At 35.3% G+C, this 14,683-nt stretch overlaps 1 protein-coding gene across 2 annotated transcripts in view; it reads right to left on the reverse strand.

Moving 5' to 3' along the window:
* Positions 1-14,683, reverse strand: part of CPQ (carboxypeptidase Q) — a 358,351-nt gene that overhangs the window by 249,206 nt on the left and 94,462 nt on the right. For both annotated transcript variants that reach the window (XM_032858649.1, XM_032858650.1), the window contains exon 3: positions 40-247. In XM_032858649.1, the coding sequence (XP_032714540.1) occupies positions 40-247 (208 nt within the window). The remainder of the gene's footprint in view (positions 1-39; positions 248-14,683) is intronic.

Genomic DNA, 14,683 nt, shown 5'->3' on the forward strand with positions numbered 1-14,683 from the left:
TTTCTGTTCCCAGACAGCCCATGTACCTCCTTCACTCACCTGCTCTGGGTACTTGCTGCCAATGATCTCTGCTACAGTGTTGAAGGAATCAGCATCTGGGTAGTTCTTTGCCCCCATCTTCAGCTGAATAACAATTCTGTTCCCACGAGAAGCCATCCGGGATATCATCTCTGCATCTTCCACTGTAATACAAGCTGTCGGGATTTTTGGCACACCATCCTGGTATTCCTGAATACCTGTGTGAGGACTTGAGAAAAGAAGGCATCAGGTTACCTTAAAAGTAGAAATGGACTGGGGCACCTGGGTGGCTCAGCGGGTTAAGCCTCTGCCTTCAACTCAGGTCATGGTCTCAGGGTCCTGGGATTGAGCCCTGCATCAGGCTCTCTGCTCAAAGGGGAGTCTGCTCCCCCCTCTCTCTCTGCCTGTCTCTCTGCCTACTTGTGATCTCTCTCTGTCAAATAAATAAATAAAATTTTTTTTTAAAGTAAAAATGGACCAAAAGTATTTTTTAAGTGTCTGTATTTGGCATTTGACTCTCCAGTGAGAGTTTGCTTATGAGAACTGGGATGGGTGGGCAACATTGGTTTATTTGCTTTTGATGTGAATTTACCTTTTTGTTAAAAATAACTTAGAAACTTCAACTTAATGATCATCTCATTAAAAACACTATGTGAAATTTATTTTGATACTCTGATGATCCCTTAAAGTTACAAATTGCCTCAAACTGAAAAGAACATTAACAATGCCTTCAGGACCAAGAGGTGAGTGAACATATGTGTTCAAGAAGACAAAGAAAGCTCTGAAGTTCATCAAGGCTACAGACCAGAAGACCCACACTGCTGGAAGAAAACTGCCCACATAAATCCAGCTCTCTGGTCATGGACAAGCTCTGGGGATAATCTCTTCCCTCTCAACCACAGAGATCCAAACATGCAGCCCAGCACTGGTGGTAGAATGTTTTGCAGGAAAACTGTAGAACTATGGGAAATGTTTGTGCTTCCATGAAGAACAGTGCTGAATAAATCCCAGTCTCTGATTTAACCGCTACAAGAAAATGAAAACCGGGAGAATTTTGGCACTAAAACAAAAATATTACCCCAACAGTCAAGTTTTTCCTGGTAATTTCCATATGCTTCTTAGATTACTAAAAACACTTATCATTTAAGTTTCTGTTAATCTATTGTTGATCCAACCTCTATACGTGCTAATTGAGTTTATCAAACTCATTTCCAAAAGTTGCTCTTTCAGACTGCCCCTTTTCGATCCTGAGGTAGGACTCCAAACCTTCCCAAACCACAACTCCCTCAGGACCAAGCTGGCACAGGTTTCCCAGTGTGCACCACGCCCTATCAGCCTATTTCCATCTTCTGTGAAGGCACAAGCTAACAGTCTCCCTCTTAAAAGTAATTTTTCTTTCCTACTTCCATGTTTGTTTCATGTTGCCTCATATTTGTAGGAAACCCTTTCTCCTCCTCTCAGCCATAGCATATTTCTCTTCTGTAGAAGTGACTCCAACCTCCCCATGCATAAACATGAATGATCCAGTCTTATCACTGCTTTCTTGGTGTGACTACACTGTTGTGACAATTATGTCTGGTGACTATTTACTTACTTAGAGAAATTGCATAGCAAAATGATTAAGAACAGAGACTGAGGAGCAAAACTATCTAGGTTCAAATCTGGGTTATGGAACTTATTGCTAACTGACTTTGGGCAAAGCATATATACTTGCTTCAGTGGTTTCATCTATAAATAAAAGTGATAATAATACTTAACTCACAGAGTTACTTTGCAGATTCAATTAATTTATACAAGTGATTCACTTGCCATGAAACATAGCACTCAATAAATATTAAACATTTATTTTGTTAACTTGTCTGTTACATCATCCCTACAGAGGGAGACGGTCTCATCTAAAATCCTTGGGACCATCTTAGCACACCCTCTATGAAGATCTTAAATGTTAGTCTTCATCAAGAGAGAAACAAATGACTTATAAACTCAAAAATTATGAAGCTGAACCCTGAAGCTGAACCCCTGCTCTGGAATATGCCTAATCCACTCTAACTTCTGGTTCACGGTGGGCTGTGGGGTCCCATAATCAAAGTCAAATACTGGCTCTACCAATACATGAAGCAACCCGCATGACCTCTCTGCTTCTGAGTTTCCACATCTTTTAAGTGGAGAATAATATTAATATTGACTTCATAATATTGCTGTGAGGATAAAAGATAGTATATAGAAAGAATTTAAAATGGTATTTGGCACATTATAATTATTTAATAAATATTAGTTATTATTTCTTCAGTGCAATTTTTCCACTGAGTTGGTAGAATGATTAATGACCAAAAGTACTCTGAAACATGTAGGAAGACAATCTAAATATTTATTGTTCGGATTACCTTACATGATGTCTGGGATTCAACAAACGCTCTCCTTGTTCTCAGACTCTCCTACTCAAGAGGAATTCAGGTAAACAGGCTCTCTCTTTTTTTAAGGTTTTTATTTGAATTCCAGTTAGTTAACATACAGTGTAATATTGGTTTCAAGTGTGCAGTATAGTAATTCAACACTTCTATACAACACCTGATGCTCATCACAAGTGCATTCCTTAATTCCTATTACCTATTTAACTCATCCCTCCACCCACCTCCCCTTTGGTAACCATCAATTTGTTCTCTACATTAAAAGTCTGTTTCTTGGTTTGCCAATCTCACTTTCATTACTTTCCTTTCAGTCATTTGTTTTGTTTAAATGATTTTTTAAATATAAATTTGTAGCAATAAATTACAGGTAATTTTCTTAAAGTCAGGACAGTAAGTTGGGCTTGTACCCATGGCTCCAATGAGGAAAACAGCACTGAAAGGTATCTTCCAACTATGGTTCAGAATTCAAGATATAAAAGCCTTTGTAATTTGTTTCTGCCATTAAGAATGTCCTCCAGTAGGACAATCCAGCACGGTTTAGAAGTAGGAAGAATGAGGACTCAACATTTTTATCTGGAGTCCTGTCCTTTCACTGCCAATTATTCTACAAGGGATGATCAGCCTTAAACACCATCTTCCTGCTCCCATTTATAACCCCACCTGCAACTGAACAATAGCAAAGGGTAAACTATAAAGCAAGCTGTAAAAAAATCCAAACGCTTGTACTTAAAAATTAATACCAACTCTTTACAAACTCTTCCAAAAACTTTAAGAGAAGGGAACACTTCCCAACTTACTCTACAAGGTCATGATTACTGATATCAAAACCAGACAAAGATATCATAAGAAAAGAAAACTATGCACTAACATCTTTTATGAATATAAATGCAAAAAAAATCCTCAACAAAATATAAGCAAACTGATACCAGCAACAAATAAAAAGGATTGTATACCATGACCAAGAGGGATTTATCCCAGAAATGCAAGGTTGGTTTAACATCCAAGAATCAACCAATGTAATATATCATATAATACAAAAGGACAAAAGCCATATGAACATCTCAATGGATCCTGAGAAATCTAACATTCCTTCATGATAAAGAAAAAAAAGCTATGATAACAAGAGAATGTGGCACTGGTATAAGGATAGACATAAGTCAACAGAATAGAATTTAAAAGTCCAAAAATAAACCTTCAAAAGAATGGTCAGCTCATTTCAACAAGAGTGCCAAAATAATTCAATGGATATAGATAAATATTTTCAAAGAAATGGTGCTGGGGCCAATAAAATATCCACATGTAACAGAAAAGAAAGCTATACCCATATATCACAACATACATTAAAATCAATTACAAAATTAATCAAAGGGGGCACCTGATTGGCTAAGTTGGTTGTGTCTGACTCTTGTCTTTGGCTCAGGTCACAGTCTCAATGTCATGAGATCCAGCCCTGAGTCAGGCTCTGTGCTAGGTGTAGAGACTGCTTAAGATTCTCTTTCTCCCTCTTTCTCTGCCCTCTCCCTCTCCTCTGTCTCTAAAAAAATAAAAATAAAATAAAATCTTTAAAAAAATTAATCAGATCTAAGTGTAAGAGCTAAAACTATGAAACTTCATGACCTTGGGTAATGAAATTGTGTCCTAGATACAACACTAAAACCATAAGCAACAAAAGAAAAAATAGATAAACTGAACCATCGAAATTGTAAACCCTCGTAATTCAAAAGGCACCATCAAAGAGTGAGAAGACAACGCACAGAATAGGAGAAAATGTCCATAAACGCTGTACCTTATAAGGCACTTATATCTAAAATATATACAGAACTCTTGAGAATTCAATTATAAAATAGCTACCTAATTAAAAAATGGGTAAAGAATGTGAATAGACTTTCTTCAAATAGAATATACAGATGTTGAGCACATAAAGGAATGCTAAATACCATTAGACATCAGGAAAATGCAAATCCAAACCACAATGAAATGTCATTCATACCCAGCAGGATGGCTATGATCAAAAAGACAGATAAAAACAAGTATTGGCAAGGATGTGGAAAATTTGAAACCCTGTACATTGCTGATAGAATGTAAAATGGTGTAGCCACTTTAAAAACAGTCTGACAGTTCCTTAAAAAGTGAAACATGTACTACTAGGTATATATTCAAGAGAAATGAGGATATATATTCACAAAAACTTGCGCACAAATGTTCATAACAGCATTATTCATAATAGTCAAACATAAAAACAACCCTTATGTCTATCAGGTCATGAATGGATAAATAAAATGTATGTCCATACAACGGAATATTACTTAACAATAAAACATTATGTTCTTACACAGGCTGCAATGTGGATGAACCTTGAAAATATTATCTTAAGTGAAAGAATTTTTTAAAAAATACCACATATTATAAGATTCCACTTATATGAAATGTTTAGTATAGGTAAATCTGTAGAGGTAGAAAGTAAGTTTTATGTTGCCTCAAGCTGGTTGAGGGCAAGGAAAATGAGTAGCGAATGCTATAAGTATGGGATTTCTTTGGGACATAATGACAATGCTCTAAAATTAGTGATGGGTGTTGTACAACTTCATGATTATCAGCTCTTCTTTTTTTAAATATTTTTATTTGTTTATCTGACAGACAGAGATCACAAGCAGGGAGAGAGGCAGACAGAGAGAGAGGAAGGGAAGCAGGCTCCCTGCCGAGCAGAGAGCTCAATGCAGGGCTCAATCCCAGGACCCTGAGATCATGACCCGAGCTGAAGGCAGAGGCTCCAACCCACTGAGCCACCCAGGTGCCCTGATTATCAGCTCTTCTGATTCACCAGCTTGCCGGCCATAGATCTTGGGACTCCTTAGCTCCAAAATCACATGAGTCAAGTCATAATAAATCTCTTCATATATATATATATATATTTTTTTTTCATTTGGTTCTCTTTTTCTAAAGAATCATGACTAAAACAGCCACAATGAGTCAAACTTCTTTTTACTTGTGGCAAATATATTCCAAACATTTGCAATGATCAAAATATGGTGATCAAAAAATGGTGCTTTATATATTTAAAAATTATAAATATTAATCTTAATTCTTTCTTTTCACAAATACACAGCATCATATCAAATAAATAAATCCAAATTAAAATTACTGAAAGAAGCCATTATAAAGGATTCTGGGAAGATAGTGAAGTAAACCTGCCCTGTAAGAAGTGCTCAAGGGAGTCTTATAGGGTGAAATGAAAAGACACTAGACAATAACTTGAAGCCATATAAAGAAATAAAGACCTCGATAAATAAAGAGGCAATTATAAGAGCTATTTTTATTGTAACAATGGTTTATAGTACTGCTTTCATATTTTCTAAATGATTTAAGAGACTAATGCATTTAAAATAATTATTAGTTTATTTGGGGACACATAATGTATTAAGATGTAACTTGGTGATATCACTGACCAAAAGGTATGGGGGTAGAGCTGAAAAGGATCAGTTTTTATATGTTATTGAAGTTAAGCGGTATAAATTCAAATTATAGTCCTATAATTTTATGTATATATGAGTCCTATATTCTCTAGAATACAAACAAAAGGAAATGAAAAAGAAATATAAACATTCCACTACAAAAAATCATCTAAACACAAAAGAAGACAGTAATGCAGAAAATGAGGGACCAAAAAAAGCTAGAAAGCATAAAGAAAGCAAATAGCAGAATGAAAGGAATAAGTCCCTACTTACCAATAATTACTTCACATGTAAATAGATTAAAATCTCTAATCAAAAGGTGGAGATTGGCAGAATGGATTTTTAAAATTATCTAACTACATGCTATCTACAAGAGAATCACTGAAGAGCTCAGGACACAAATATTTTGAAAATAAAAGGATGAAAAAATATATTCCATGTACATATTAACCAAAAGAGAATAAGGATGGCTATATTTATATCAGACAAAACAGACTTTAAAATCAAAAAGGGTTATAAGAGACAAAGAAGAACATTTATATTAATTAAAAGGTCAATGCAGTAAGAAGATATTAACAATTATGAACTTTTATGCACCTAGTGGTAGACTATCAATATATATGAAGCAAAAAACTGACAGAAATGAAGGTAGAAATAGACAGCTCTAGAATAATAGTTTGAGATTTCAATACCCAACTCTTACTAGTGAATAGAACAACCTGTGACATACACCTGTTCATAAACATTCTCCTCTTGGGTGGTCCCTCAGCATTTACTCCCAGCGCCTAGGCCTATAAAAGTAGGTCCTAAAGGAGGCGGGGTTTCAGAGATCTACTCGCCTTGTATCCACTCAAAACACACTTCTGTCCATGAGTCCCCTTGATAAACCATTTCTCATCAAGCTGGACTTCTCGATCTTTTTCTTCAGGGTTTTTTTGTTTGTTTGTTTGTTTGTTTTTGTCTCCTTCAGCCTTTAGAAGTCATTTTGTGTATACCTCCCTTTCACAGAACAACCAGACAAAAGATAAGTAAGGAAATAGAGGACTTAAACAACACAATAAACCCACTAGATCTAAGAGACAACTCTATCCAACAATGGCAAACTCTCAAGGAGAAGAGTCTGGAAAGGGTGGAGGCTTCTGGCTTCTCTGAACAGGCCCCACTTTCTGTTTTCTTAGCCTGGGCCTCTGGGTGTTATGGATGAGAACTAGGTGGGGGCTGAGTGGCAGGAATGTGTGTACATCTCAAGGACCTAGATGCATGAATGTGGCATACAAATCCGAAGCACACATGGAATGTTTTCCAGGATAGGTCACGTTATGCCACAAACTGAGTCTCAACATACTTGAAAAGGTATGTATCATGTAAAGCATCTTCCCTGGCCAGAACAGAATGACATTAGAAACATAACAGAAAGAGAGTGAAAATTCACAAATTTGTGGAAACTAAACAGCATACTCTCAACCAGCCAATGAATCAAAGATGAAGTCACAAGGGAAATTATAAAATATTTAGTTAGCTATGAATGAAAACAAAACCACAGCATATGAAAACATAGAATGCAGCAAAAGCACTGTTAAGAGGAAAAGTTTTACATTAAAAAACAGGAAAGATCTCAAATCAACCACCAAAATTTATGACTTAAGGAACTAGAAACAGAAAAAGAAGAACAAACTAAACTCAAAGCTAGTGAAAGAAAGGAAATAAAGATTAGAACAAAGATTAAAAAAAAATTAGAGCAGAGATAAATGAAACAGAGAATAGAAAAAAGAACAGAAAATAAAAACAAAATAAATCAATAAAACCAGAAGTTGGTTCTTTGAAAAGATCAACAAAATTGACAAACATTTAGTTAGCTGGACTAAGAAATATAGAGAGAATAGTCACATTACTACAATCAGCAATGAAACTGGGGACATTACTACCAATTCCACAGAAATAAAAAAGGATTATAAAAGAGTATATGAACAATTATATGCTAACAAACTGGATAACCTAAATGAAATGGACAAATTTCTAGGAACATAAAACCTACCAACTCTAAGCCATGAATAAATAGAAAACCTGAATACATCTGTAACTAGTAAGGAAATTGAATTAGTAATCAAAAAAATCTCTTGACAAGGAAAAGCCCTGGCCATGATGACTTCAAGGGCAAATTCTACCTAACATTTATTTTTTTTTTAATTTTTTTTTTTTATTGTGTTCTGTTAGTCACCATACAGTACATCATTAGTTTCTGATGTAGTGTTCCATGATTCATTATTTGTGTGTAACACCCAGTGTTCCATGAAATCCGTGCCCTCCTTAATACCCATCCTCCCTAACCCCTACCCTTCTAAAACCCTCAGTTTGTCTCCTGGAGTCCATAGTCTCTCATGGTTCATCTCCCACTCCGTTTTCCCCCCCTTCATTTTTCCCTTCCTTCTCCTAATGTCCTCCATGCTATTCCTTATGTTCCACAAATAATAAAGACCATATGATAATTGACTTTCTGTGTTTGACTTATTTCACTTAGCATAACCTCCTCCAGTCCCACCCATGTTAATGCAAAAGTTGGATATTCATCCTTTCTGAGGGCTGAGTAATAATCCATTGTGTATATGGACCTAACATTTAAAAAAGAACTAACATCAACCCTTCTAAAACTTTTTTTAAAAAGTAAAAAGGAGGGATTACTTTCTAATTCACTCTATGAAGCCAGTATTACCCTAACACCAAAGCCAGGCAAGAACACTACAAGGAAATAAACTATAGATCAATAACCCTTAAAAACACTCATGTAAAAATGCTCAACAAAATACTAGCAAATGGCAGCATATTAAAAGGATTATACACCATGACCAAGTGGAATTTATTCCTGGAATGCAAGGATGGTTCAATATACAAAAATCAATATAATTGACCACATTAACAGAATTAAGGGGAAAAATATGATCATCTTAAGTAATGAAAAAAGACATATGACAAATTTCAAGACCCTTTCATGATAAAAACATTCAAAAAACTAAAAATAGAAAGAAATTCTCTCAGTATAATTAAAGCCATATATGAAGAACCCCCACCAAACATACTTCATGGCAAAAAACTGGAAGTCTTTCCTCTAAAATCAGGAACACAGCAAGGATGCTAACTTTTGCAACTTCTATTCAATACAGTACTGAAAGTTCTTGCCAGAGCAGTCATGCAAGAAAAAGAAATAAAAGATATCTAAATTAGAAAGGACAAAATAAAATTGTATTTGTTCATAAGTGATGTGATCTTATATGTAAAAAGACTAAAGACTCTGCACAAAAAAAAAACCCTGTCAGAACTAATAAATCAATTCACCAAAGTAACAGGATACAAAGCCTACACACAAATATCAGATGCATTTCTATACATGAACAATGAACAATCTGAAAACAAACTACAATAATAAATCCATTTACAATACCATTGAAAAGACCAATATACTTAGGAATGAACTTAAACAAGGAGGTGAAAAACTTGTGCAATGAAAACTATAAAACACTGCTGAAAGCAATTAAAGAAAATATAAATAAATGGAAACACATTCATTGTTCATGGATTAGAAGACTTACATTGTTAAGATGTCAACACTCCCCAAAGCAGTCTACAGATTCAATGCAATCCTTTTCAAAAAATTCCAATGACATGTTTTGTGGAAATAGAAAAAAAAACCCTAAAATTCTCAAGAGAAGCTTACTAGTTCTTGAAAAAGAACAAAGCTGGAGGAGTCACATTTCCAGGTTTCAAAACTTACTACAAAGCTACCACAACCAAAACAGTGTCATACTTGCATAAACACAAACCGACGTAATAAAATAGCACAGGAATAAACCCTTGACTATATGGGATTTTTGACAGGTGCAAAGACCTTTCAATGGGGCAAAGGGCAGAACTTTCAACAAATGGTGCTGGGAAAACTGGATATCCACATGCAAAAGAATGAAGTTGGACCTTTATTTAATATCACACAAAAAAATCAACTCAAAATGGATCAAAGGTTTAAATGAAAGATCTAAAACTATAAAACTCTTAGAAGAAAAATATAGGGCAAAAGCTTCATGACATTAAATTCTAAGAACTTTTTGGAAATGACACCAAAGGCAAGGCAACAAAAGAAAAATAGACAAATTAGACTTCATGAATATTGGAAAATGTTGTGCATTAAAAGGCAATATCAACAGGTAAAAAATCAATACACAGAATGAGGGAAAATGCTCACAATCATATCTCTGATAAGGGATTAATATTCAAAATAATTTGAAAACTCCAAAAGCTTAACAACAAAAACCAGACAACCCAATTTAAAAGTGAGCAAAAATTTGACTAGGCATTTCAACAGAGAAAATATACAACTGGCCAATAAGCCCCCAAAAAGATGCTCGACATCACTAATCATTAGGGAAATGCAAATCAAAACTAATGAGACACCACCTTACACCTAGTAGGTATGTCTAGGATGTCTACTAGGATGTCTACAATCAAAAAACAGAAATAACAGATGGTGGTAAGAAGGCATAGAAATAAGAACCTTTGTGCACTATAATGAGGAATATAAAATAGACTCTTTGGAAAACAGTATGGTGGTTCCTTAAAAAATTAAAAATAGAATTATCATATGATCTGGCAATTCCACTCCCAGGCATAAACCCAAAATAGTTAAAAGCAGAGTCTCAAGGATACAAACCCATGTTCATAGCACCATTATTCACAAGAGCTGAAATCAAATACTGGCTACCCTAGCATTCATCAGTGGATGACTGGATAAACACAATGTGGTATATACATACAATGGAATATTATTGAGCTTTAAAAAGGAAGGAAATTCTGAAATACACTGCAACAGGAATAAACTTTGAGGGTATTATGCTAAGTGAAATAAGGCAGTCACAAATAAACAAATACCATATGATTCCACTTATATGAGGTACTTAGGGTAATCAAAATCATGGAGGCAGATACTAGAATGGTTTTCAGGGGCTGGTGGTGAGTGGAGAAGTGGAAACTGTTCAATGGGTATAGAATTTCAGATTTATAAGATGAAAGAGTTACGGAGATGGATAGTTCTGATGTTTCACATTATAAATGTATTTAATACCACAACCTGTACACTTAAAATGGGTAAGATGGTAAATTTTATGTCATTTGTATTTTAAAAAGCCATTACATACATAAAATAAAACCCAGTATTGTGTAAATTATAAGGGAAAGTATACATACATTCCATGCTGATGGTATTATTTAATTAATTTAGTATTTCTAGAGTGTGATCTCCCAATATGTAGCCAGAATTGTAAAATTTCTTACTTTGTTTGCTTATTCTGCTTTGAAGGACAAACTCTTCGGCAATATTATAGAATGAGGAAAAAAAAAACAATTTATATTAAGATGTTTCCTGCATCTCTGTGTATAAATGTGAAAATCTAGAAATAATCCAGCAGAAGTGGCAGGAAAATGAGCCTGGAAAGGCAAATAAATGGCCAAAAGCAATACATGGAAACATGTAGATGAAATAATGTTAAACTAAAAGAACCGAATGCGAAATGCACATGATAATAACTGAACATAAATCTGGAGTGATATAAATTAATATCCACTTGATTCTTTGAGAAACTACACTCATCCTGTTGGGCTGTAATCATGTGAACCGCAACATTACCAATAAGCAGAATTAAATTCTTAAAAATCTATGCCACAGTCTATAAAATAACCTGGAAGCAAAGCCTGAAGCTATCACAGTGGCAGTTTGAATCCTTGAAATACTAGGTCATAGGCATTTGAGCACCTGTGGCAAATTAACAGAAAACTATCTGTTGAAATTTTCCTTTCTTCCACCATCAATTATGTGAAATACTTGCAGCTGAATTCCTCTGCAGTGTCGGTCCACCAGAGTGCCATCTAGGCAGAATTACAAAGCTAATATTTTCTTGCTGTCAATCGAATTTGTGTTCAAGGGCTCTTCCTGTGCATCTGGTAGTGTTTTAACTGTTTATTCACATTTGTGGACATCTTCTGAGGCAACAGGTACGTGATTTAGTCTTCTAATCTTTAGGAAAGCAGTATATGAGATCTCTTTCCCACAATGATATAGAGGGGCACAGAATCAACTCTGAAAAGACTCCTGGCACAGATAGGAAATCAGCACTCAGTTACTGCAAAGGGGAAAAATAATGTCTACTAACAGCATCTGCACATCATTATCAGTAAACTTGCTCAAATAAGACATTTCCATAAAATAAAAATGGATGCCCTGCCCTTTGCTTTAGAATTTTTCTTCCTTGGCCTTTTTTAAGCTTTATTTTGGTATTATTTTTTTCCTCCTTATTTTTAGGCACCACAAAAAGGCCTTTACTTAAATAGTAGAGCCTTAAACCCTACAGATTTAAGGATGTGATATCATTATCCCATGGTCCCCTAAAGCATAAACCCTTCAAAACTCCCAACATACCATAAAGAAAAGTTAAACTCTCTGACGGAGCAGGCCATGGAACATTCCCCCAAACATGAACGATAATAACAGCTAGCACTTACCGAGCAGTTGCTACAGGGCTGGTGGCGTTCTGAGTGTTTACATACATTAGTTCATTTACCAGTCACTATAACCCTGTGAAGTAAGTGCTCTACTTGTCCCCACTTTACAGCTGGGGAAATTGAAGTAAAGAGAGGCTAAGCCATAGTCTCACAGCTAGAAGCTGACAAAGCTGGAACTGAACCCTGGCAGTATGGCTGGAGTTCACCCTCTTAATGCATATAGAATCTATATTATATTGCCACTCACCACTCTAGGAACAATGATGATGACTTTGACGATGATGATGATGGTTAACAGCAAGCAAAATAATACTATCTATTGAATACTTAAGACATATACTGAGCTAAGCAATTTCATTGATTACCTTATTTAATCTTCATATCCATTCTGAGATGGGTGCCCATAGACTCATTGCTGAAAGGAACTGACAGACTCTGAGTTCACGAATAGCTCCAGTGCTCTGGGCAAGGAAAAGCAAACTCTGAGACCAAGCTCTTCTTCCCAGGTTCAAGGAAACCTATTCAAGCCACACAGCACCTCTTAATCTTTTATATTCCTTCTGACGGGCAGACTGAGAAAAATGATATATTGTGATGGAAAGCACTTGCACTGTGCCTGACAGATAATTTGTGGCTTTTCAATGGTAGTTACGATCATCCCCACCTATATTTTACATATACTTCTATACTCCATCTTCATCACAGGGCACGGTAACTATTAATATATTTTATGCCCATTATGCATCTTTGATCTATTCTAGACTACCAGTTCTACATTCTCTTTGTTGCTTTTTGCCTACCCAATGCTACGGCACAGTTTTTAGCCCAGAATATGTGCTCAGAAAACATAGAGTTTTCTAACCTGTGGCCTCCGATGCTAATTTTCACTCATCATAATATTATCTCTTTGAACTCTATTACCAGTTTTCTCCAAACTTTACTATTTATTAATCATGTATTATGGGTCACAATCACATGGAGGTTTTGATAAAACACAGATCATTGGGCCCAACATCCAGAATTTCTGATTCAGGAAGTGCAGAGTGGGGCCAAAGAATGTGCATTTCTAACAAATTCCCAGGTGATGCCAATATTGTTGTTCCAAGTGTTGGAGAGTTCGAGCCTTCACCAGAAGAGTTTATTCAAAAATAGGTGCTTGCTGATGGAAAAAGTGTATTCTTGACAGAATATTCTTCTAGAGAATTGATCACAAACATACACAGGTAAGGTAAGCACTACATGCAGGGCACTAATATAGGTTCTATGAAAGAATCATCCCTGCTCTCAAGGAAGGGACATTATTTGAGACAATATTTGTTTCACAAGAAGTGTGACTACAGAGTTATGGACTTAATGAACATAGTAACATACCAACCCAAATTCACCTAACAAAAGGAGTGTTAGCTCTCCAAAGCTATCACTGGGCAAAGATGCGCAGTTATTGCAGTAACTGACCATTGCTCTAAACATTTTTGGCACTTTTTCCTCTAAAATTGGCTTCAGAACATTTTGGTAGCCTTCCAAATGGTCAAAATGGAGGCAAAATTAGGTATTTTAAAATTAGAATTGATTTTTGGAAACAGCCAAAATATGAACAAAAGAACAAATGATCTGGAGTCCAAAACCAAGATACGTTATAAAATAACGAAATTCTTAAATGTGTAATTGATCAACTAGATCTGAAGACAATCTCAAAAAAGAAGTATCAGAAATGTTTACATCAGTGGCACCTGTGTTAAAATATGTGTTTAGATTTAAAAGGTATTTACACAATAATGCTGATTAGAGTATACAGTCTTGCATATTTGTTTAAAATTATTTATTCCAACAGTATTTCTTTTAAAAAATGGAAGCAACCTCAAAGTTCAATAAGGAAACTGTAGTATAAATTATGTTATTCAATTTCAATGGAGTATTTTGTAGCCATTAAAATGTTAATTATGAAGTCTATAAAACAGGATTAAATTTTTGACATAATATGGAGAAAATGAGAAGGTCTTTGTAAACTATGACAAGCAATATGAAGTTTTATGCACAAGGAAAAGAAGGAAATATAGGATTGTAGAAAAAAATTTTAGGAGAAAGGACAGCATCTTTTTCTTCTGACCTTTCTCATTTCCATACAACTATAAAATCTGGACTTAAAAAATCTTTATCTTGGGGCACCTGGGTGGCTCAGTGGGTTAAGCCTCTGCCTTTGACTCAGGTCATGATCTCAGAGTCCTGGGATCGAGTCCCACATTGGGCTCTGCTCTGCAGAGAGCC

This window comes from Lontra canadensis, unplaced genomic scaffold, assembly GCF_010015895.1.
Source record: "Lontra canadensis isolate GAN:19392208 unplaced genomic scaffold, GSC_riverotter_1.0 scaffold15, whole genome shotgun sequence".
Taxonomy (NCBI): Eukaryota; Metazoa; Chordata; class Mammalia; order Carnivora; family Mustelidae; genus Lontra; species Lontra canadensis.